This window comes from Tenrec ecaudatus, chromosome 5 (assembly GCF_050624435.1).
Source record: "Tenrec ecaudatus isolate mTenEca1 chromosome 5, mTenEca1.hap1, whole genome shotgun sequence".
NCBI classification, from domain to species: Eukaryota; Metazoa; Chordata; class Mammalia; order Afrosoricida; family Tenrecidae; genus Tenrec; species Tenrec ecaudatus.
The window spans coordinates 184,483,603-184,506,189 of NC_134534.1; the positions used below are offsets into that span (position 1 = coordinate 184,483,603).

The 22,587-nt window shown below is 47.1% G+C and overlaps 1 protein-coding gene across 1 annotated transcript in view; it reads left to right on the forward strand.

Annotated features, from left to right (window-relative positions):
- Window positions 1-22,587, forward strand: part of ERC2 (ELKS/RAB6-interacting/CAST family member 2) — a 763,082-nt gene that overhangs the window by 300,147 nt on the left and 440,348 nt on the right. The window contains exon 5 of the mRNA XM_075550919.1: window positions 6,293-6,460. Coding sequence (XP_075407034.1) covers window positions 6,293-6,460 — 168 coding nt within the window. The remainder of the gene's footprint in view (window positions 1-6,292; window positions 6,461-22,587) is intronic.

Genomic DNA, 22,587 nt, shown 5'->3' on the forward strand with positions numbered 1-22,587 from the left:
AATCTGGAGGAGAAAACAATGGGACTGACAGTTCCACAGGGACATGGGAGAGGGGGAGGTAGGGGAAAGGAAGTGGTGTTAACAAACCCAGGGACAAGGGAACAACAAGTGATCCAAATTAGTGGTGAGGAGGGTGTAGGAGGCTTTGTAGGGTGTGATCAAGGGTAATGTAACCCAGAAGAATTACTGAAAACCAAATGAAGGCTGAGCACAATAGTGGGACAAGAGGAAAGTGAAAGGAAATAAAGGAAAGAACTAGGAGGCAAAGGGCATTTATAGAGGTCTAAATTCAGGCAGATACATATGTAAATATATTTATATGGGGAAAAAGATCTATGTGCATATATTTATAGGTTTAGTATTAAGGTAGCAGATGGACATTGGGCCTCCACTCATGTACACCCTCAATGCAAGAACACTTTGTTCTATTAAACTGGCATTCCATGATGCTCACCTTCCTCACACAATTGCTGAAAACAAAGTGGGTCCAGAAGCAAATGTGGTGAAGAAAGCTGATGGAGCCTGGCTATCAAAAGATATAGGGTCTAAGGTCTTAAAAACTTGAAGATAAACAAGTGGCCATCTAGCTGAGAAGCCACAAAGCCCACATGGAAGAAGCACACCAGCCTGTGTGATCACAAGGTATCAAAGAACAAAAAATCATATCGTTGTGAATGAGGAGGAGTGTGGAGCAGGGACCCTAAGCCCATCTGTAGGCAACTGGACATTCCCTTACAGAAGGATCACAGGGAGTAGACAAGCCACTCAGGGTGCAGTATAGCACTGATGAAACATACAACTTTCCTCTAGTTCCTAAATGCTTCCTCCTCCACCGCCCCCCCCCCACTATCATGACCCCAATTCTACCTAAAAAATCTGGCTAGACCAGAGGGTGTACACTGGTACAGATAGGAACTGGAAACATGGGGAATCCAGGACAGGTGATCCCTTCAGTAGCAGTGGTGAGAGTGGTGATATAGAGTGGAAGGTAGAGGGAGGATCGGGTGGAAGGGGGGAACTGATTACAAGGATCTACAAATAAGCTCCTTCCTGCAGGATGGACAACAGAAAAGTGGGTGAAGGGAGATGTCAGTGTAATATATGACAAAATAATAATTTATAAATTATCAAGTGTTCATGAGGGAGGGGGAAACAAGGAGGGAGGGGGAAAATGAGGAGCTGATGCCAGGGGCTTATGTGGAGAGCAAATGTTTTGAGAATGTTGAGGGCAAGGAATGTATAAATATGCTTTACACAATTGATGTATGTATGGATTGTGAAAGAGTTGTATGAGCCCCCAATAAAATGATTTTAAAGGGATTGAACTAAAATCCGATATCTTTGTAATGATAGTAAATGCTCCACTTAATCTTGGTGTGGAATCTGACTGTCAGTCACACAGACATCTAGAACATAACACGAGGTACATTGAGAGGGCAAGGAAGCACTAGGCTAATACTAGTCATGTGAAAGCTGTTATGGACGTTCAACCATGAAAACATTTCCAGAGCTACACAATGGCCATTCCCAAAAGGGCGATTGGAGCCCCGGTGGCGAAGTCAGAACTGCAAGGTCAGAAAGGTCGAAACCAGCAGCTGCTGCTCGAGAAAACGATGAGGCGCTCTACTCCCGTGAAGAGTTACAATCTCAGAAACCCACAGGGTCAGTTCTACCCTGCCCCGTAGGGTCATCATGAGTCAGAATTGACCTAATGGCAGTGGACTTGAGAGTCTGACAAGAGCGATTCAGGTGATGGTTTCCCCATCAGAGTAGATGGTTTTAACCAATCTGCTAAATCACCAACAATGAAAAAATTCAAAAAATCAGAAGATAGATGACTTAACCCAAATAAGAGTGCTATTGCATGTACATATTTAGAATATTGCTGCCGGCAATCGTTGGATACACAATCTTTCCAAGCATCCAATATGCCAAATGCCTAAGTGATGAACAGAAAGCATGTCTTCTGTTTCAAGGTAAATTAAAATATAAAGCATTTTTTAACCCTAGAAAATATCCATATACTTGTAATTTAAGAAACAGACTTCTAAGTGATTCATGGGTGGAAGACAAAAGTCATAATGGGGCTATAAAAAGTGTCGTGCTGGCCAGTCATGTGGAGATTGATGTTCTTGGGATTATGTTTATAACACAAGAAGAAAGACTAAGAAATGAGAAAAACAAATAGAAGAACATAATGTAACACATAAGAGCCGAAATTGATGAAGTGGAAAATAAAATTTCAATAGGATGACCAACACACCAAAAAGCCAAAAAGAGGCTCATGGAACAGATCATTCAACTTGACCTGCCCACTGCTGAAATTTACCCGAGAACAGATAGGTAAAAAGTATTAGGTGTGTAAGCAGAGACATAATCAAAGTCATCATAAATATCCAAAGATCAAAAGAGTCTTATGAGCAACTATCTGGCAATAAGAGAACATTTGGATCCAAAGGGAATTCTTAGGAGCATAAAACTAGTTAGTACGGACTCAGAAAGTTTAGAAACATGAATGATATGATGGCCATGAAGGATGGAGTCGATAAGTCACCATCTTCTGGAAAAAGACAAGTAGCAAGCAGATCCAAACGGTTCTCCTAATGACTTCTAATGCACATCACGCGCGCCATCTCGTTCACTCTGACTAACCATGACCCTGTTTAGCAGTACATCTTTTCAGGAACAAACAAACTCATTGTTCTTCTGAAGAGTGGCTGGTGGGTTTGAACCACTGGCCTTTCGGTTACCAGCCCAGCACCTATCCTAGAGAACAAATTCACTTTAGAATGCAGACAGAGGGGAAATATTCTGTGTCATGCATTGAATTGTGTGCCGCCACCAAAAAGAAAAAAAGAAAAGGTGCGAACTTGTGTGGCTCATGCTTCTCTGTGATGTGACAGTTAAGTAGCAATGTCATTTGGCAGCGATGGAATGATTTCACTATCTCCCGTGATGTCATCTGATGTAATTAGCCAGTCACTTGTAAGGGGATGATTACAGTGGGCTACAACACCCTTACTCAGGTCACAATCAAGTCAGGGCAATATCCCCGGGAATCGCTTGCATCCCCTTTATCTTACTGAAACGAAAGGAGAAAGAAGCAGGGAGAGGTCGGAGGGACCTGCTGCCAGGAAGGAAGAAGAACTGGAGGTGAAGCATGTTGCTTGACCGTGAACTGACAACCTCTTAGACTCGGTGGAAGATGTATCAAGGCCCATGGAGATTCCCATGGTCACTGGTATAGAAGCAGACAAGGACCTCCCCAGGACCAACGGAGCTGGTTCTAGAGCTGGAGCCTTGAACTTGGACTTCTGGACCCTCACAGTTAGAGAGTGAATTCCTGTTTGCTTCCTTTGGCAATATTTCTGTCATAGCAGCACTAGTTACTAACGGACTCTCAGGTCCATCGGGGAGGTCAGAGTATGACCAAACTCTGACAAGGACAGATCAGAACATCTTACTCATAAGTCTCTGTTCTGATCTGACAAAATAATAACAAGCTAGATCCAGCAAAATATGAAAATATGTGAGGATTAAGTTAGAATTTTTCAATTAATACAAGGGTGGATTCATAGTTATATAATTGACTACAAAAACACATACCGCATATATTCAAATATAAGCCAACTTGAGCATAAGCTGAGGTACCTAATTATTACCTGGGAAACCAGAAAAACTGATTGACTTGAGTATAAGCCTAGGGTGGGAAATGCAGGATGTGAATTAACACAGAGACCAGAGGGGAGAGACGGAGCACAGCCACAGACACATCCTTACCAGTTCAGCTGCCGGTGTAAATCAATCACTATGGGTGCTTCTGCGAATTGGAGCCGTCCACGTCATAGTGTGGGGCACGGGTGTGCAACTGCTAGAATCAGCAGAGTGAAAGTTAAAGCAGGCTGTATGAAAGCCGCGGTTTGAGGTAGGCCGGGTTTCAGTTTCGGTTTCGATTTCAAGTTCCGGGTCACTGATGCAACACATCGCCTGAACCACCTAACCAATGGGACATCGCCTGCCATCGCCTGATCCAACCGAACCAATGGGACACATTGCCTGACATCTCCTGATCCAATCGAACCAATGGGACACATCGCCTGATGACGCCTTAGCCAATAGAGTTTGAGTGACAGCCCACCAGTGACCGACCAATCAGGAAAGCACACACGAACCTACTCACCAATCATCGCTGGACAATCCTGGTGCCAGAAGTTTTCTCCAATAAGTTTAAATAACCGCAACCCTGGACTGCCCCTTGTCCCGCCCCTTGCCCCATGCCCTATAAAAACCCGGAGAACAAAGAATTCCGGACTGATTCCCTTTTGGACGCTGGATCCCCAGCTGCGCCAGCAGTGAGGGAGGAAGCCCTAGCTCAAGCTAGCAAACTCCTTTTGCCGCTTTTGCATCTCAACTGGTGGTATTCTTCCGTGTGTCCAAGGTAAGCTCGCCTTCCTTCCCCAATCTAACAATAGGATGGCTCTGATTGGTTAGATGTGAGTAAACAAACATTCTAAGCCTTGCAGTGTCAGCGGGGCTTTGAATGAACAGCGGAGGAACAGCAATCACCCGCGAGATGTCACACCTCGCTGGGGTACCACTGACCTGAGTATAAGCCAAACCCCAGTTTTTCAGCACAGTTTTTGTGCTGAAAAACTCGGCTTCTACATTGAGTATATATGGTAGGTAGAAAAAGATGAACTATGAGGCACAGAAAAATGTTTAATAGTAAGATTCATAAATGCAAAACCCCAATATTCAGCAAAGTTGGAATACAAGACAACTTTCTTCTGCCAAGATGCTATACAAAGGGCTAAAGCAGACATCACATGGATTGATGAAACAAAAAGATTGTCAACCCGGCAGACCAGATAGTGCCATCATCACTTACTCTTAGCCATCCTTGTTTCTATATGACCTCTGCATGTGACTGATACGTCTCTTAGCATGGACTTGGGTTGGTTAGACTTTGCATATGGTGACGAGGTTCCCAAGCAGAGGACGCAGAAGCTTTTGGTCCTTCTAAAGGCTGGGATGGAGAAGGTATGGGGATAGCTTTGCTGTATTACCCTTCTCAAAAGCAGGTCACATGCCAGCCCAGGCTCAAAAGGAATCTACCTTTCAGTGTGAGAAATGGCCTGTGTGTAGACGCAGGAAAGACTCAGCAGTGACTACCTTTAGAGAAGCTCTCACAAGGACAATCAAATGGTCAAAAACGTAAAAATCTAACAGATATAAGTTGTTGGAAAAGTTGTGATGTGATTGGAAAACTTCCAGACTGCTTGTGATTATGCAAATCGGTGTGTTGTAAATACAACTCGGGACGTTGAGGGTGTGTGTAATGTGTGGTCCTAGATTTAAGCTCCTTGATAGAGACTCAGGGAATTTATCCTGCATACCAGGTAATATGAGTGGTAAATGCAGTGCTCTTTGTAATGGGAAAAACACTAAAAATTAACCTTAATGTCTGTCAGCAGAGGGTTGGATAGATGTTGGTGCCTCTTTCAACAGAGTACTCATGTACAATGCAAAGGGATGAACTGCATGTACAAGAACATGGTTTACTCTCCAGGATATAAAGTTATGCAGGAAAAAACACAAGTCAACAACAACTAATACACAACATATACTAAATTTCAAAAGAGTAAGCGAAATAGTACATTGTGAGAGGTGTTAAATCCATGGAAAACCTAAAATAGAAAGATGACAGGAAACAATAAACAAATTCAGGACAGTCGTTTGTTTTCAAGGATACATGGAAGAATGAAATGGGAGGGAGCATAGAGAATCCACATCCTTTCTGGTACGTTGAACAAAGAGCACATCATTAGCCTTATAATTTACTTGTATTTTATCTTGTGTCAAAATGTAAGTAAAAGGGAGGAGAGTCTCCATTGTCAAGTGTGCCCCAGGTGACGGACCGCATCCACTGCGGAGGAGCAGCAGGTGCCTGGGCATGCCTGGGAGAACGCACTGACTTCCTGTTCGTTGTTAGCTTCCTGTTCATTGTTAACTTCTTGTTCATTGCTAACTTCTTGAGAAAATTGGGACAGGAAATCGTCATTCTCCTGTGGACCTACTTCTTCAGTGAAGTGGAAGACAGTCTTTGACCTTACCTTTCCAATGGTCTGCAATTCGAGCCACCTTTCAAAAGCCTCCCCAGCCCCTTAACTCTGGGTGACTCATAGATCCATCCTGTTGGCTCCACACTCGTTGGCTACTGAAAAGCCAGAGAAATCTAGTTCCAAAAGGTCAGCAGTGATTTCTAATTTCTTGCAATTTTCTTGTTTCACAGATCGATCAGCTGAAGCAGGAACTGTCGAAGAAGGAGTCCGAACTTCTTGCCTTACAAACAAAGCTTGAAACTCTTAGCAATCAAAATTCAGATTGCAAGCAACACATTGAAGTGCTTAAAGAGTCACTTACTGCCAAAGAGCAGAGGGCCGCCATCCTTCAGACGGAGGTAAGGTCCCTTCTCAGGATTGCAGGCCCCTGGGCACACTTGTCCTATCTGGGGTTCCTTCAAAATCCCTTGTCCAAACTCTTGAAGTTGGGTGTATTTGGGGATTTGAGAAAGGTAAGATACACGGAATGTATCAGGGATTCTGTAATGCCCCTGGTGAAGCTGCAGCAACACTCTCTAAGCAAACATAGAGGTCTTCCTGAGAAGAGCCCTCCCATGAAGTAGGATGAGGACTTTACAAGTAGCCTCCTCATGACAGGTTGAATCACCAACGATATTGGTTTCTCGCTTGGAAGAGGTTATTTTTTTTCATGTTCATTTTTTATATTTTCAAAGCCTTTTGAATTTGGGAACCACAGAGAGAGGATTGGATTTGGAACGATTTAATTGTGTCAAAAAAGCCAAACTGTCATATGCCTTATTTTGTTGACATCCATATGACTCCCCTTCTGGTACTCCTGGTCCTACAGGTCCTTTGTTCCTAAGGAGTGTTCACGTACCTGTTGAAGGGAAGTAGGTCTTTAGAAAATTGTGTTTCCTAAAGGAAACGCCTGCTTGTTGTTTCTTACTCAGTTAGAAGAACAGCACATGCAGGTTGCTATCCTATCTTCTTGCTTCTTCCGAGTGAATCCTACCTTGGCTCTGCGAAGAGATGCTGCAAGGTAGTTATCAGGTGACTACAGCTGAGGACCACCTTTGGGCAGTAGCCAAGAATGTGATGGCTGCCCCTGGGTTTTGTTCTGAAGACTCTACCCCATGCAGAGTCATTTGGGAGAAGGCGTTGTCATGGAGATACACAGCCTCCCTCGGGCTCTGTTCGCCATGTCTGTGCACATTTTGGGAAGGGAAAGGCATCTAGGGAAGGGGCTGTTTAGCCTCAGGAGACTGTCAGTGGGCTGGTGAGTAGGGTTGTAGCTTGGGTTAGGCTGCAGTGCAGGGTCCAGAGAAGAAAGGAGGCAGGTTCTGGATCGGATAGGTTTTGATGCAGACCCGGCTCAACCCCTCTGCGCTTGATTCTTGCCTGATTTGTGGTTGTGGATGACGTTGGGTGCCATCCAATTCAACCCATAGTGACCCGGATTATGTACAACAGAGAGAGATAACTGCCAGGTCCTGTCCGAGCCTCCAACGTATTGCCTGGGGGCCCCTTTGTTGCAACTACTGCGTGGACACGTCTCACGGAGCTCCTCCTCTTTTATGCTGACCATTGTTGCCTGACGACTAGGCAGTTATTTCATTCAAGCCAACTTGATAACTTCGTTTCAATGTGGGGTAGTAGGGAGATCCAGGTATACAAAAATACTCGGGTCCGGTAAGCCTTCAAAAAGGAGCAAGGGCGTGACAAACACTATATCCAGTTACAGAGTGTTCCTTTGTGAAGCTGGAGGGGCCTTTTTAATGCAAAATGTTTCATCTGGACCATGAATTGGAAGGTGGCTCCTGCTTCCTGGGGAAAGGAACAGAGAACACGGCCTAAGGCTTGCCTGTCAAGCACGGTTGCCAGTAGGCTCATGTGGGCTTTAAAATTAAAAGGCACTGAGGTTTACGTTGTCTTTATCCCCTGGCTACATGTAGAGTGTTGGCTCTCAGATAGCTAGTGCCACCTGCATTAGGCAGCATGACCATAGACCTTTCCACCTGCTGCCGTTGGTCTGCAGTAACTATTAACAAGCTGTGCCCTGCGGCAAGTCTGAACCTCCAGCTGTTTCTGTAAATTGTTTTATTGGAATACAGCCATACCCGCTCATCTCTGTATTATCTAAGTCTACTTTAGATGGCATAGTGGACTAGGCATTGGGCTGCGAACTACACGTTCAGCAGTTCAAGCCTACCAGTTGCTCGAGGGGAGAAAGATGAGGCTGTCTGCTCCTGTAAAGATTTCGTGAAGTCTTCCTGCTCTGTCTCCTAGGGTGGCCCTGCGTGGAAATCAGCTCCATAGCAGGGAGTTCGATTCTGGTTGTTTTCATCAGTGAGAAAGACAGAGTTGAAGAGTTGCAAAGGAAAGCGCATGATCCACAAAGCTGAACCTATTTGCGTCTAAATATCGCCACAGCTTGGGATTGGGGTTCCCTGGGAAGAGGACATGGTGCATTTAGAATGCCAGATTTCTTCCTCTGAACAAGGCCAGATGCTTTCTAACCTCTCTTCTAGGACACAGAATTGTGTGGGGTTTTGTCTTCTTTTACCCCCCCCCCCCGGGATTATTCACACAGCATTGGATTGCACCTATAGTTGGTCACGTGAGCGTATACATTCAGTGTAGCAGTGTGGCTGCATGTGTGTAGGATGGAATTTGAGAAGCAAAACTGTTTGCGGACCGTGAGCCAGGCAGGTCGTCAGGTCTCCCGACTGTTGCTGGCATAGGGAAGGATGAGAGACGCCCTCTCAGGGGCCTCTTCCTCCCACTGGTTTGCCCTGGGGCGCCAAGTTCTACAGCCTCTTTCCCTTTTCTTAACCCCTCCCATTTCAGCTCCCTGAAGCTAACCCTGGTCCCAACCAGACCAATACATATTTCATGAAAAGGATCGTGGTGACATGATATGGACGGCTTCCAATTCCTGGTCAATAATTAAAATGACCCAGTAAAGAGGAGAGCACTTGGAAGTAGGAAACCCCATGCAGACACGGGGAGATGACTCTATTGTCTTTGCCGTGGAGGCAGGGGAGTGAGATTAGTGAGTTTGGCCGTTGGAAGTACCCATGGACTTTTCTTTGGCCATTATCACTCCTCTTAAGATCTCCTTCAGATGGACAGTTTTACATAGCAATGTGCATTTCTCAGAGGAAGCTGTTTAGCCTGAAACGCACTCTAATGGTTCGATCCCAGACAAAGCATTTGGGCAATAGGGTAAACTACATGAAAGTCACCCCTCGGTCCCTCTTCAGAGAAGCAGAAGGAAGCAGAGACTTCCACACCGCCGGCAGCTCTGGGGGAGAGAGAGTGGGCTTTCTACTTGTCAACTGAGCCTCGGGAGCCCGCAGGAGGGGGCCGTGAGTCGGCTTCGCCTCCCTGGCAAGGGCTCGGGTCAAGCCTTGCAGCAGAGAGATGTGCTGCTTTCATGGTGCCCGGCCACAAAAGGCCTGCAGCGCAATGAGCAGGGGAGCTTCCGTGCCATTCTCAGAGAGGTCTCCCGTGACAGCGCCTTGCAAGTTGATTCCTGAGTCATTCCTGGAAATTCCTGCCAACACGGAGAGGGTGCTCTCCAGGGTGGGAGGAGCCCGGTTGGTTTCTCTGGGATATCTCTGGCATAAGTTGCCTTTGATGATGCTATTGGAACAAGGTATGAGTGGAAAATGCCACTGGTGGAGTGGCTCATCTCTTCCAGGGAGGCATCTGCTCTACAGCGGTTCTCAGCCTTCCTCATGCCGCGATCCTTTCACACAGGGCCTCATGTGGTGGTGACCCCCTAACATAAAATTATTTTCATTGCTACCTCATAACTGTTGTTTTGCTACTGTTGTTAATCAGGTGACCCCTGTGAAATGGTCATTTGACCCCCAAAGGGGTCGCGACCCACGGGTTGAGAACCCCTGTGCTACAGGAATTTCCTTTTGGGGGGTGGGAAGGGGCAAAGGGTGGGAAGCAAGTTGTCTGGGTTTGTGGCCATGAGGTTTGGCTCATGGGTTGGTTTGTTTGAACTTGTACAGATGCCCACACGCTCTTTGGCATGGGCTCAATAAATCAGTGAAATAATCATTCTACACAGAAACACAGGTACACCACATTGCTCTTAACATAACATTTTACTTTTTAAAAATAGCTTCTGAGGACCCTAAAGCCAAGTTTCTTATTTTCTACTTTGCTGGATGTTCTCACCGACTTACCCGTACTGCCGACATCCCGACTCTGCTGCGGTCTGCATGGGAATGAACGGCCTTTCTTTCGTCCCTTGGCTGTCCTGGATTTCCACGAATAACTCCCAGTCTATCAAGAAATCGGGGAAGAAAGGCTTACGGATCCCCCTGGGGTGCCGTGTGAAGAGCACAGTATTTAGAAGGGGAAAGGGAGGGGACCGGCCTCACACTCACTACTTGTGGTTAGCCACCGGCCAGGGTTGCCAAAAAACAGCACAGTTTTATCCACATGGTAGCAGAACAGCCTGGCTCCCACATACAGAAGAGATGTGGCACAGCACGCACGGGCTGCTTGTGGCCCATGCCCTGCACCTGGTGCAGGGCTGGGATTCTGAAGCCACCTCTTTTCTTTTGGTTGGGGGTTAAGTAGAGTCTTTTAAAAAAAATCATTTTATTGGGGGCTCATTCCACGTGTCAAGCACATTTGTACGTTTGTTGCCATCATCATTCTCAAAACACTTGCTTTCTACTTGAGTCCTTGATATCAACTCCTCATTTTCTCCCCTCCCCACTCCCTCATGAACCCTTAATAATTTATAAATTATTATTATTTTGTCATGTCTTACACTGTGCAATGTCTCCCTTCACCCACTTTTCTCTTGTCTGTCCTCCAGAGAGGGGGTTATATGTAGATCCCTGTGATCAGTTCCCACTTTCTACCTCACCTTCCCCTTACCCTCCTGGTAGCATTGTTATTGGTTTATTGGTCTTGAGGGGTTTATGAGTCCTGGTTTATTATTGGTCTTGAGGGGTTTATGAGTCCTGGTTTATTATTGGTCTTGAGGGGTTTATCAGTCCTGGATTCCCTGTGTTTCCAGTTCTTATCTGTACCAGTGTGCATGCTCTGATCTAGCCAGATTTGTAAGGCAGAATTGGGATCATGATAGTGGGGGGGGGAGGCGAGGAAGCATTAAAGAACTAGAGGAAAGTTGTATGTTTCATCTTTGCTATACTGCACCCTGACTGGCTCATCTCCCTGTGACCCTTCTGTAAGGGGATGTCCAGTTGCATATAGATGGGCTTTGATCTCCCCTCCACACTGCCCCTTATTCACAGTGATATGATTTTTTTGTTCTTTGATGCCTCATACCGGATCCTATCAATACCTCATGATCACACAGGCTGGTGTGCTTCTACCATGTGGGCTTTGTTGCTTCTGAGATAGATGGCCGCTTGCTTACCTTCAAGCCTTTAAGACCCCAGATGCTATATCTTTTGATAGCCAGGCACCCTCAGCTTTCTTCACCACATTTGTTTATGCTCCCATCTGTCTCTAGCCACCTCTTGATTCTGTGGTTAGAGACCTTGTTGCGTCTCTTCTCTATGAATGAAAGTTTTATTCCACTGCCTGTGTATGCGAATTGTGTTGTTTTTCAGTCACCTGGCCATTCACCAGTTACTGTGTCACGTGGACAGTGCCTGACCATCTCTGAGCCTCTGTCTCTTCACCTGGAGGATGGTAGCCATTTTGCCCCATACATTGGTGTGAGAAGTGCATCCACAGTAAAGAGTTATATTGTCGTTGCTGTTGTTACTGCTATCTCTACTGATTTTGGTTATCGGGAATGTTTAAGAAAGCCAAACCTAGCAATTCTACTTTATCCCTCTCACTCCCTTTCCATGTGTTCTGCAATCCTTGCTCTCCTGTGCTTAGGTTGTCTGTGTTGAGACAGCTCAGACTTACAGTTTTTAGGAGAGTCACCTTTTGATGTCCTTGAACAGCGGTTTTCAACCTCTGGATCGTGACCCCTTGGGGGTGTTGAATGACCGTTTCACAGGGGCCACCCGATTCATAACAGCAGCAAAAATACAGTTACAAAGTGGCAGCAGAAATAACTTTATGGTTGGGGGTCATCACAACCTGAGGAACTGTATGGAAGGGCATGAGGAAGGTTGAGAACCACTGTCCTAGAATGATCCAGAGAAACGACACTTCTATGAAAGAGTCCCTCGGTTTCCTTCTTTCTCTAAGGACAAGCTCTGGCTGTACTCTCTGAGGGAGATGCCTGTGCTTAGCCCAGCATGCTCCCCACCCTGTCGAGTGCGGCAGAGACTCCCGTGAAGACGGGTCATAGGACCATGGTAGATGATGCTCACTGCTTCACTCATTTCTGTTCTAAAGAAATCAGAGACAGGTCTGTTTGTCTGGAGCGTCTGAATCCACAAACAACATAGACATTTCACGTTCACTTAGACAAAGCCCCCGCAGATAGGTGAGGTCTATGGCTGTACTCTAGCAAGAATCCATAAATTAAAAAATAATTGACTATAATCAATACACCTGAGATGATCGTGCAGCTGATTAGCCTTTTCCATGGAAAATTCATCTTGGTCTAGAAGGTGACTTCCAAAAGTTTGTGGGAAAATCCCCTATCTTTCAATTCCCAAGCTCTCTCATACATGAGCACACGCCCTACTCACCCCCAGTGATATGTACAGTTTTAGGTGGTTCACCTGGAACATTCCCATAGGCTTCTAGACTTTATATCTTCTTGTCTTCAATGCATACTTTTTGAGTGCCTTCCATCTGCCAAATAGCATGTCCATCTTCATTTAATAAGCATTTTATTACATGTATGGGCATATGATAGATTACTGATTTATGATGGTAAGAAAAAAATGCATTGCTACAAAATAATAAAATCCCTTTTTAACAACATTTCAAAGTGTGAAGCTATTGTTTCTTGATATAGCCTCCTTATAGATTTATATACTTCTATAGATCTGTATATACTTCTGACAAAGGTATTTCCATCTCTCTAATCTTTCCTCTGGGGAAGGGCAGATGCATTGGGCTGCTAACTGCAAGGTCATTAGTTCGAAACCACTAGCTGCTCCTTTCAAGGAAGATGGGGATTTTTACTCTCATTAAGAGTTAGAGTCTGAAACTCGTAAGATCAGTTCTGCCCTGTCCTATCGAGATGCTATGGGTTGGCATTGAGTGGATGGCAGTGCGTTTGGTTTTCTGGCGTTTTTGGTTAAGCCTTTCCCTAGTTCGAGTGGGACTGTTGAGTCATGGTTTTCCTGCTAACCACAAGATGGACAGTTCAAACCCACCAAGTACTCCATGAGAGAAAGATGAGGCTTGCCTACTCCCATTAATATTCAGTCTCTGCTACACTATACATTCTTGGATACATTCCCAATTCTCAGAAACCTGAGCAGTTGCAGTTGGCTTGGTGGCAGTGGGTTTGCTTGTGTTTTGTTTTTTAACTTTTTCCCTGAAGAATTCTGTGCTCTGCGATTTACGTCAAAGGGCAGTTTGGGTCCCTTTGAGGCACAGAAGTTTGTTTCCTTAAAATCCTTTGTTTTTTAAGTTTTGAGAACCAGAAGAAGTCTGGAGGGCAAGGCCTGGCTGTAGGTTGGTGCTGTAAGTTTTCCCAGAAGAATTCTCATAGAATGAACGGATGCGTTGTTACCATTGCAGTTTTCAGTTCTCCTCAGACTTCTTCCTAAGAAGCCCTGTGCGTGCCCTGCGTCCTTCAAGACTATCTACCCAGATTTCCCCTTGGGAATTCCCAAGGACAGTCCCCACAACATCTGAGCTGACCCCTCGGCTGAGCGGGTCACCCGGGAAGCCATTGTTGCCATTAGACTGTCCTTTTGAAGGCGTCGGAATGAGGCTGCAGCAAGGGTAGTGCTGAGAGGGCTTGTCTAGTCATTGGCCGAATAAGAGCTGTGCTGGAAGATGTTCATGTGTCGTTGTAATAACCCCAAGAGTGTCTTGGCTGGTCCCTACTAGCAGTACTTTTTGACTGACTTCCCTGAAATCACATAAACCCATGATCACCGATTACTAATAATTTTAGACAGACCTAATCTGCTTTCATCTTTCTCCTATTGTTTAAGGACAGCCACAAAAAAGGAAGGGAAATATATATATACAAAGAAATGAATGTTGAGCCCCTTTGAAGATTAACTGCCCACACATTGAACACTTGATCATCGGGATGCCATGGTGGTGGCTGTGGCAACGTTGTGTTTGTGTTTGATGAAGGCTGATTTCCTTTGGAGCCACACTAAGGTGACTCGGTTCAAATACCACAGTTAGGGAGTTACAGGCACTCTACCAACCTGATCATTCAGGAAGCGACTGCGTAATCTTGAAAATGCTTAGTCGACTCTCTCAAGACTGTCTACCTCAGCCAACCTTCTCCTGAAGTGTTTAAGGAGTTAGGTGCCTTGGAAATTTTTGTTGACCATCTGGAACACCTAAGGGACTGACCTAGGCCTTGTATGCATTCAATGTTATTATCCAATTATCTGCTTGGTGTTTGGGGCTGTCATTCTGGGTTCAGGGACAGTGTTTTTCAGGTCATAATTAATAATTTCAAACATGACTTTCAACTTGGTGTTATTGCCCTCGACTTTAAGGTAAGGAGATGGTGGCTCTGGGAGAACATATTCTTGCTCAGGGCCACACAGTCATGACCTGAGCTGCATGCCTGGGGTTTCTGGCCCCTGCTGACCTCATCAGGAATCTGTCGTCTCCCTTGAGGGTCCCAGAGGATCAAGGGCTTTCTCTGTTGTCAGGAATCTGACCATGTCATCTCCTTTTCTCTTCGCAGTCAAGTGTGTGGCAGGGCCTGTAATTCCACCGTTGAGGTGAGCAGCGCGGTGGCACAGAGGTGATGCATCAGGGAGGACAGTCTTCGAAATCCAGGCAGGCAGCTCTCCTCTGCCCCGCCCGGTGGTTTGGAGTCACTGTGGGCCCCGGGGCAGGGCTTGCTTTGGGTTTTGAGGCGTGAGCCCCCGGAGGTCTGGGGAATGCTGGCTGATACCGACCTACACTGGCTGGCAAGGGAGATCAGCATGCACAATCTGAGGCTGGAACCCCCCCGTCACGCAGTGTGTTAGGAAGAGAGTGTGATATGAGACTTAGCTTTTTGTTTTGTGGAATGCTCGGGGACACCACACACACTCACATCCTTACGTGCGCACGCACAGGTGGACAAAAGAGCCACAGCTCGGACAGCGGCCTGCGCCTGCGCTGTCTCTCTGTGGGGAACGCAGGTGGTTTGCAGCCGCCCTGCGGTGTGTGCAGCACATTGGCAATGCACGTGGAGCAGTGGTGATGGCGACGGGTAGGAGGCAGTGTGCCAGAGTCACCGGTGACTCAGGGAGGGCATGGGCACAGTCAGAATGGCAGCGCACACTGTCCGTTTTCAGGATGACTCCCCAAAGCCAAGCTTTGGCGATGGAACTGTGACCTTTCCGTGGAGTGAAGACCCCATGCACTGCTTCGTCTCTCGGCATGTGTGCTGCAGACCGGCCCTCAGCCCTCTTTCCGGTCAGCTGCGACTCTTGGGGGGACACATCACTGTGGTAGGGATTAAGTGGTGGCCTCGAGACACGTCCTAGGACCCTTTACCTGCAGCTTGCAAGCTGTTCTCGACACGCAAGGAACCTCTCTTTCTTAGGGACCCCACATTTGCACGAAGTAGTTTCCTAGGGAGCTGGAAATGGTCATCACAGCATGGAAGGTGGGGTTCACCAGGAGCAAGCCCTCATATTTGAGCAGCACAGAGTTTTCGGCCTTGCCCTCTGCCGTGGCTGACATGAAACATGAAAATCCTTCCGACTCACTCTAGCTCGGCCTTCAAGGGACCAGCGCAGGGATGTCATTTCAGAAGGAGGTTTTTGGTTACCAAGCCAAAAGGAGAAACTGTTATATCTTTTCTTCTTTTCCAAACTATTTTATTAGAAGCGGACGCAGACGTCTTATCATGCCAGTGTTCAGTTGCATCCAGCAGTGTTACACAATTGCTACGACAATCGGTTAAAAACATTTGCTTGTTTCTTGAACTCCTTGACATCAGCTCCCCTTTGTCGCCCCCCCACCCCCCAGGACCCCTTATTCCAGCTGTGTTCTCTGTATCCAGGCAGGCTTTTGTTGAATGTCCTACATCAGGGGTCCTCAAATTTTTTAAACGGTGCCAGTTCACTGTCCCTCAGACCCATTGGAGGGATGGACTATAGTTTTAAAAAAAAAACTATGAACAAATTCCTATGCACACTGCACATACCTTATTTTGAAGTGAAAAACAAAATGGGGCAAAAACACCCGGCAGGCTGGATAAATGTCCTTGCCCGTGTGCCGTAGTTTGAGGACCCCTGGTCCTACATAACACCTTGTCTAAAACCGAGGGGCTCTAGGAAGCAAAAAGCATTGCTCAGGAGAAAACCCCATCCCTGTGAAGACCGTCGGATTTGCCTGGTGCGCTTCAGGGCGCCTTGTCTCTCACGCAGGATCTGCCAGGAATGCCTCCCAAGGAAGGAATTAAGGGAGATGGTGAGGAAATATACGGAATAAAGCCCCGGTGTTGCTTGGATCCTGCCCTTGAATCCCAGCGTTGGGTTTGCATTCCCATGTCTTTTTGTTTGACAGGGAGCGGCATCCCTTGAGCATTCTATTGATGGCACTCTCGGCTGCAGCAGCCAGACATAAGCCTGCACAGCGGTGGCTGCCCCGGTGGCCGCCAGTGGGAGGTCTGCGGCAGTTTACGACCACTCGAAAAAAATGCTGGGAACGCAGCTGTTACGGGGTCACCGCCTCTGCTACGTGCGCTTTGTTTTCCCCCTTTGCATTTTGAGGGTGTGGGCAGCGGCAGTGCCAAACTACACACATCCCCCACCCTCCTACATGTCCCTCAGCTGTGTTTTGGTTCATTCTTTATTAATGATATGAAAACTTTGGGGTCACATAAAAATGGGCCGAGGTCAGACATTGTGGGCCCCAGAATGCTAAAAATGGCCCTCTATCTAGCTCTGGGAGACACGGGGCCCCGTCTACTTCCTGAGCTGTTTCCTCTCTGGGTGAACTTTGCTTGTCTTCTTGGTAAGTCGTGAAAGCCTGCCAGGATGGAGGACTTGCCACGTGTTGGAGAGAAGAGCCCTGGTATTTTTGTGGTGGACGTGGTTTATGACACTGGGCCCCAGCCTCCTGGCTGCTTAGAGGACGGGGCAGGCGGCTATAGACATCACATGGCCAGCTGAGGTCAAGAGTCTAGTACTTGCTGTTGTGTTGTCTGGGCTTCCAGAGAATGCCCGTTAGGATTTTGTTAGGGTAAATTGCTTTCCACTGCATAAACACAGGTGTTGGGGTTTGACTCTTAATGAACTGTGAAATAGGTAGATGTCTACATGGAAATCCTATAAATTGGGAACCCGGCTCTGTCAGCACACTAAATGGATTAGGAAAACGCATTGTCTGCCCTGAAACGGAACACCCATGTTATTCATGCGAAGGAATTAGTCCTGAAAAGCCAATAAAATGGAGGGAGAGCGGGGGACCTCATCGACGTGGATGGTGTGGGCGCTCCCCCCACAAACGAATTCTCGTGCTGAAGGCTGGGGTCGCAGAGCAGCCAAGAAGGAGCCCCTGTGAGCAGACAACATGGAATTTATAGGGCAAAACCACAAACACCTTATTTTCCATTGTACTGGAATAATGATATTTTACAGGACTCGTTTTGTATGTAATTCTGCTTTCAATTTTATCTCGTTACTACTGCTCAAATCTCATTACGAGGGTTCCAGAAAAAAAATCCCCTTTAATCAAAAAACTTTCCAAGCCTCAACCCATTGTCAACCGATTTTGAGCAACGGAGTTTTCTCGTCAGACAAAAGCTCCAGGCCCTCGTTGGGGCTGAGCTCCTGCAGGGGTACTTGCCCCTTGTGGCTGGAGCTTAACCCACATCTCCAAACTCAGTCGGTTTCACGTCTCCATCCTTCCCTTCGTGACTGGCACCACTGGGCCTAAGTGTTGGAGCGTGCAGTCAGTCAGGGTTCTTTATTTCCGTCCTTGGCACGAAGGAAGGAAATAGACAAACAAAACCTAGGTCGTTGGGCTCTGTTGGGTTGTCCTGGGTTAGAAGATGGCTCGCCTGTGGTCCCTGAGAACCAACTGGCTGTGGCGATTCCATCTGTGAGAAAGCAGACAGGCAGGCGTGCGTTCTTCTGTGTCCCTGGCGCATGGATTGCAGGCCAAGGAAGCACGGCTCTCTGTGGGAAGCGGAGTTGCTGCCTTAAAAAGGAGACGACAGGATTGAGGAGGAGAGAAAACCCCACGAAACTCTCACTGACCCCGACAACACATTCTTTCCTTTAAAAAATTATTTTATGAATTTTATGGAAAACAGAATTTATTAAGTACTTCCAATCCTCTCTTTCTCCCTCTCTTTCCTCCAAAAAACCCCCAAAACTTTTGGGGGATTTGGTTTGGAAATACATGTTTCAAGTGCAGACCATGTTCCTGACCCCGGAGCCACACGTGCCTGCGTTCCTTAGGAAAGAGGTGGAGAAGGTCCCGGCCGCTGGCTTTCATTCCGCGTGTCTGCGCAGCAGGCCGTCGGGGCCTCACGTTGCAGGCTTTTGCAAGGCGATTTCACTCATTTCCATGGGGACCGTTTTCTTCTTGAAGCGAAATCCAGATATGGATTCCTTCTAGGCCTGCAAGGCCCCCGCCCCCTTCCCCTTCCCATGAAGAAGACACCTGAAGGTGATATCGCTGAGGACTAGTTTGTAACCTGCGGAATGTAGCTGTTACACGCTTTTATGTATGTAGCTACGGAATATAGCTGTTACATGCATTTATGTATGTAGCTACGGAATGTAGCTCTGTTATAAGCTTTTATGTATGTAGCTACGGAATGTAGCTGTTACACGCTTTTATGTATGTAGCTACGGAATGTAACTGTTACATGCATTTATGTATGTAGCTACGGAATGTAGCTCTGTTACACACTTTTATGTATGTAGCTACGGAATGTAGCTCTGTTACACGCATTTCTATCTCCAGGCTTAGGGAATGTGCTCTCTGCATTCATTTATTTTCGTCTGATTTTCAAGTGCAGGCGAGGTCTCCAGTCCTTTTTCTAGTGGAGTGATGTGATGTCTGCATTCTTATGTGAGTCCCAGCAATGGATCGCTTGGCCCTGGGTGGGTTGCAGGCTCTGCAGCTGAGATCTGCTCAAAGGGAAGGGAAGGGGAAGTGTCAAGTGCTCACAGCATGCCAGGGGCAGGGGTTCCTTGGCAGTTTTTCTGGGAGCAGCTGAGAAAGAGTGGGAGGCCGAGCTCAGGTACAGTGCAGGCAGTGGGGACTGCTGGCAACAGAGCTGCCACCAAGGGTGGGTTTGATGACCTCAAGCTTGCATCGTCGCCAAGGTTAGAAAGCACTTTTGGGAAAAGACATGTTTTGCTCTAAAGGCTTAACTTAGACAAACGTAATACATGCCTGCTCATTGCCCTGCATACTTGTGCAGGTGGGACAGAAAAATCGAGAGCACTCTCTCCAAAGCCACAGCGACCCTGTGCCGGGCTTCCGAGGCCATAAATCTGCATGGGAACAGACAACCTCATCTTTCTCATGAGGAGCAATCGGTGGGTTTGAACCACTGACCTTTGGGTTAACGATGCAGGGCTTAGAGTGCCACTAGCCCACCTTAAAGAACAATAAGATGTGTTATTAGAGAGGGAGAGGGGACAAAAAAGAAATTAGAAATGTACGTTTTTTATGGCAACCACATCTGTTGGTTCTCTGGGAGCTTCTTTATAAAGAACTTGCGTCTGTTGGGCACGGTGCTAGATTTGAGGGCACAGAAAAAACTAGATCTGCAATGCGAGCACTCCCACTGTTCATACGATGCCTGGAAGGCGCGTAGGGAGTGTTTACAGTTCTTCTCTCCTAATTACATCCCACATGGGTCGATTTCAGGAAGATTCGATGGATTTCAGGGGGATTGGCGAAGAAGCCCCACAAAGACGCTGTCGCAGGAAATCTGAGGAAGCCCGCAGACAGCACCTCGCCAGAATGGGGACATTGTGTGACTGCAGGGGTCTTTTCTCATCTGCAACAACCTGCACATGCCAGGAGCCGTTTTCTTGGTGGAAGTCCCTCCTGTGGGCTGTGTCGGGCGTAGCGATAGAATGCCATTCCTCGGGATCTTGTGCTCTACAGGGGCTTTCATTGAGATGCTTTCCTCGGGTATTTATTTTAACTCGGGGTTTTTTGACCTATTATGTATGTTGAAACAAAACTTCACAGCATTCTAAGCTTTGTGGAGAAGGGGCTTTGTGGCTTATGCACTGGGATTTCCAGCTCTGAGAACGATATCTGGCACAATATAAAACTCTCGAACACCAACCTTACCACCATGGACTGGAAGTCCTGCAGGACAGGGTGGGGCTGCTCCTGTGGCATCCACGGCTGCAGTCTGTACAGGAGTAGAGAGCCTTGTTTCTCCCCCAGAGAGCACTGGACAGGTTCGAACCACTGACCGTGTGGTTAGCTGCTTAACACAGCCTGGTGGAGGCTGTTAGCCACAGGGCCAGCAATGCAGACCCACCCGCCACTCTGAGGCTTTCTGCTTCTGTAGAGCGGCATTGCTTTGGACCCCTGAGGAGAGGACTGCCCGGACACAAGGGCTGGTCTCAGCTGGAAGGTGTTCCATGGTAGTGGGAGATGCAACATCGGAAGTCCAGAAATATTTGTCAGATGTTTACTGAACTGTTGATCTCCCAAATTACTGGGATATTAGATGAGATAAAGTTGACATTAACCATTCTCAGGGGAAGCCGTTATAGTAATATGACAGAGGAAATGAGCTAACTGATCTGAATCTTAAGTGTGAGGGAGATTTTTTTCTAACTCTTAATCAAGATCAGGGAGCCCTGGCGGTGCAGTGGTTCCGAGTCAGACTGCGATTGTCATGGTGGGTAGTTGAAAACCACCAGCAGCTCCGCCGGGCCTCTACTCCGCTCACAGTCACAGGCTTGGAGCCCCCAGTGGGTTGCTGAGTGAGCGTGGCTCTGATAGCTGTGAGTGAGAGCTTGAGTGAATCAAGATCTGGTCACAAGAATTTATACGACTGATCAATATGACTGCATAAGAAATAAAGTTTTCTTTTTTTTACAGGGCAAAAAGTACCATAAGCAGAGTAAAAGATAAATAATAGCTGGGAGAAATGATTGCAAGTTAGGCCATTGACTAAGGGTTCACATTCCTAAAGATAAAGGTTGAACACAGAGCTCATGGCATGGAGAGTCTTCTCAGAGAAGCAGTCCCGCGCCAGATGAGGAGGGAATGGTAGGTAGGTTTTCGCCAGCTTGCAACCTCCAATGCTGTCATGGTTCTAGAAGGAGGATCAGTGTCACACAGTGTCAAACTCAAATGTGGCCCTTGCTGTCAAGAGGACAGTGAGGGTGTTGATAAACCACCTGGCAGGGAGGCCATCCATCCCCACCCTGCCGCCCCGCCCAGCATGGAAATTCAAGGACAGATGACTCTGATCTGTATGCATAGCAGGGTTAGTGATCAAACTACAGAGGAAATAGTACCAGCTTTCCAGGAAAAAGAGGAAGAGACAGAGAACTAACAGAGAGGTGTGCGGGCGGGCGGGCCGAGCCAGCCCCTATCTGAGCTACGCTGACACCAGCCCCTCCCCAGAAGGATGCACTATCGACACAGCGCTGAAGATACAGCCTAGAGAGGATGGCAGGTCTGCCCAGACCACCTGGGAGCAAATTAAGAGGGGTAGGGGGAGAGAGCGAGAGATTGAACAGCATCCAGGTCCACCAGGCTTGGAGGACAACATTCCCACTTGGAGCAGCCAGTACACAGAGAGGACCATACCATCCGCCTCACCACACAACACGAAATCCTCTTACCCAAAGCTCTATGGAGGGCAGCACTGGAGACACAGTGCAGGAATTGTGCCTGGTCTGATCCCCCCCACACACACACACACTAGGGCGTAATATGAATGGAGCACACAGCAGCAAGGGGAGCAATGCATTAAAGTCCCTGAGGAATTCTGAAAATAGACTTCAGACTTGGGGGGCAGGGCTTGGTACTGCATCAGACCCAATCGGAAAACTTTCCTAAAGGTCAGCAGATAAACCTCGAACTATTGATAGGCTAATTTTTGCTTTCCCCCCCCATGTCTATCTGTATAAGATATGCAGGGTAAACAATCCCAAAGAGAAAACAAAGGGACTGGGAGTTCCAGGGGACAGGGTTGTGGAGAGGTGGTGGAAAGGGAGGTGGGAACCCACAAACACAAGGACAAGGGAACAACAAGAAATCTAAAATTGATGGTGAGGAGGGCGTGGAATGCCTGGTGAGGTCCCATGTAGCCAAGAGGAAGTACAGAGAGCCAACTGAAGGTTGGACATGATAGCGGGACAGGAGTAAAGTAAAAGAACTAGGACCCAAAAGACATTTATAAAGGAATAAACATAGGCATGTACATATGTAAATATATTAATATATA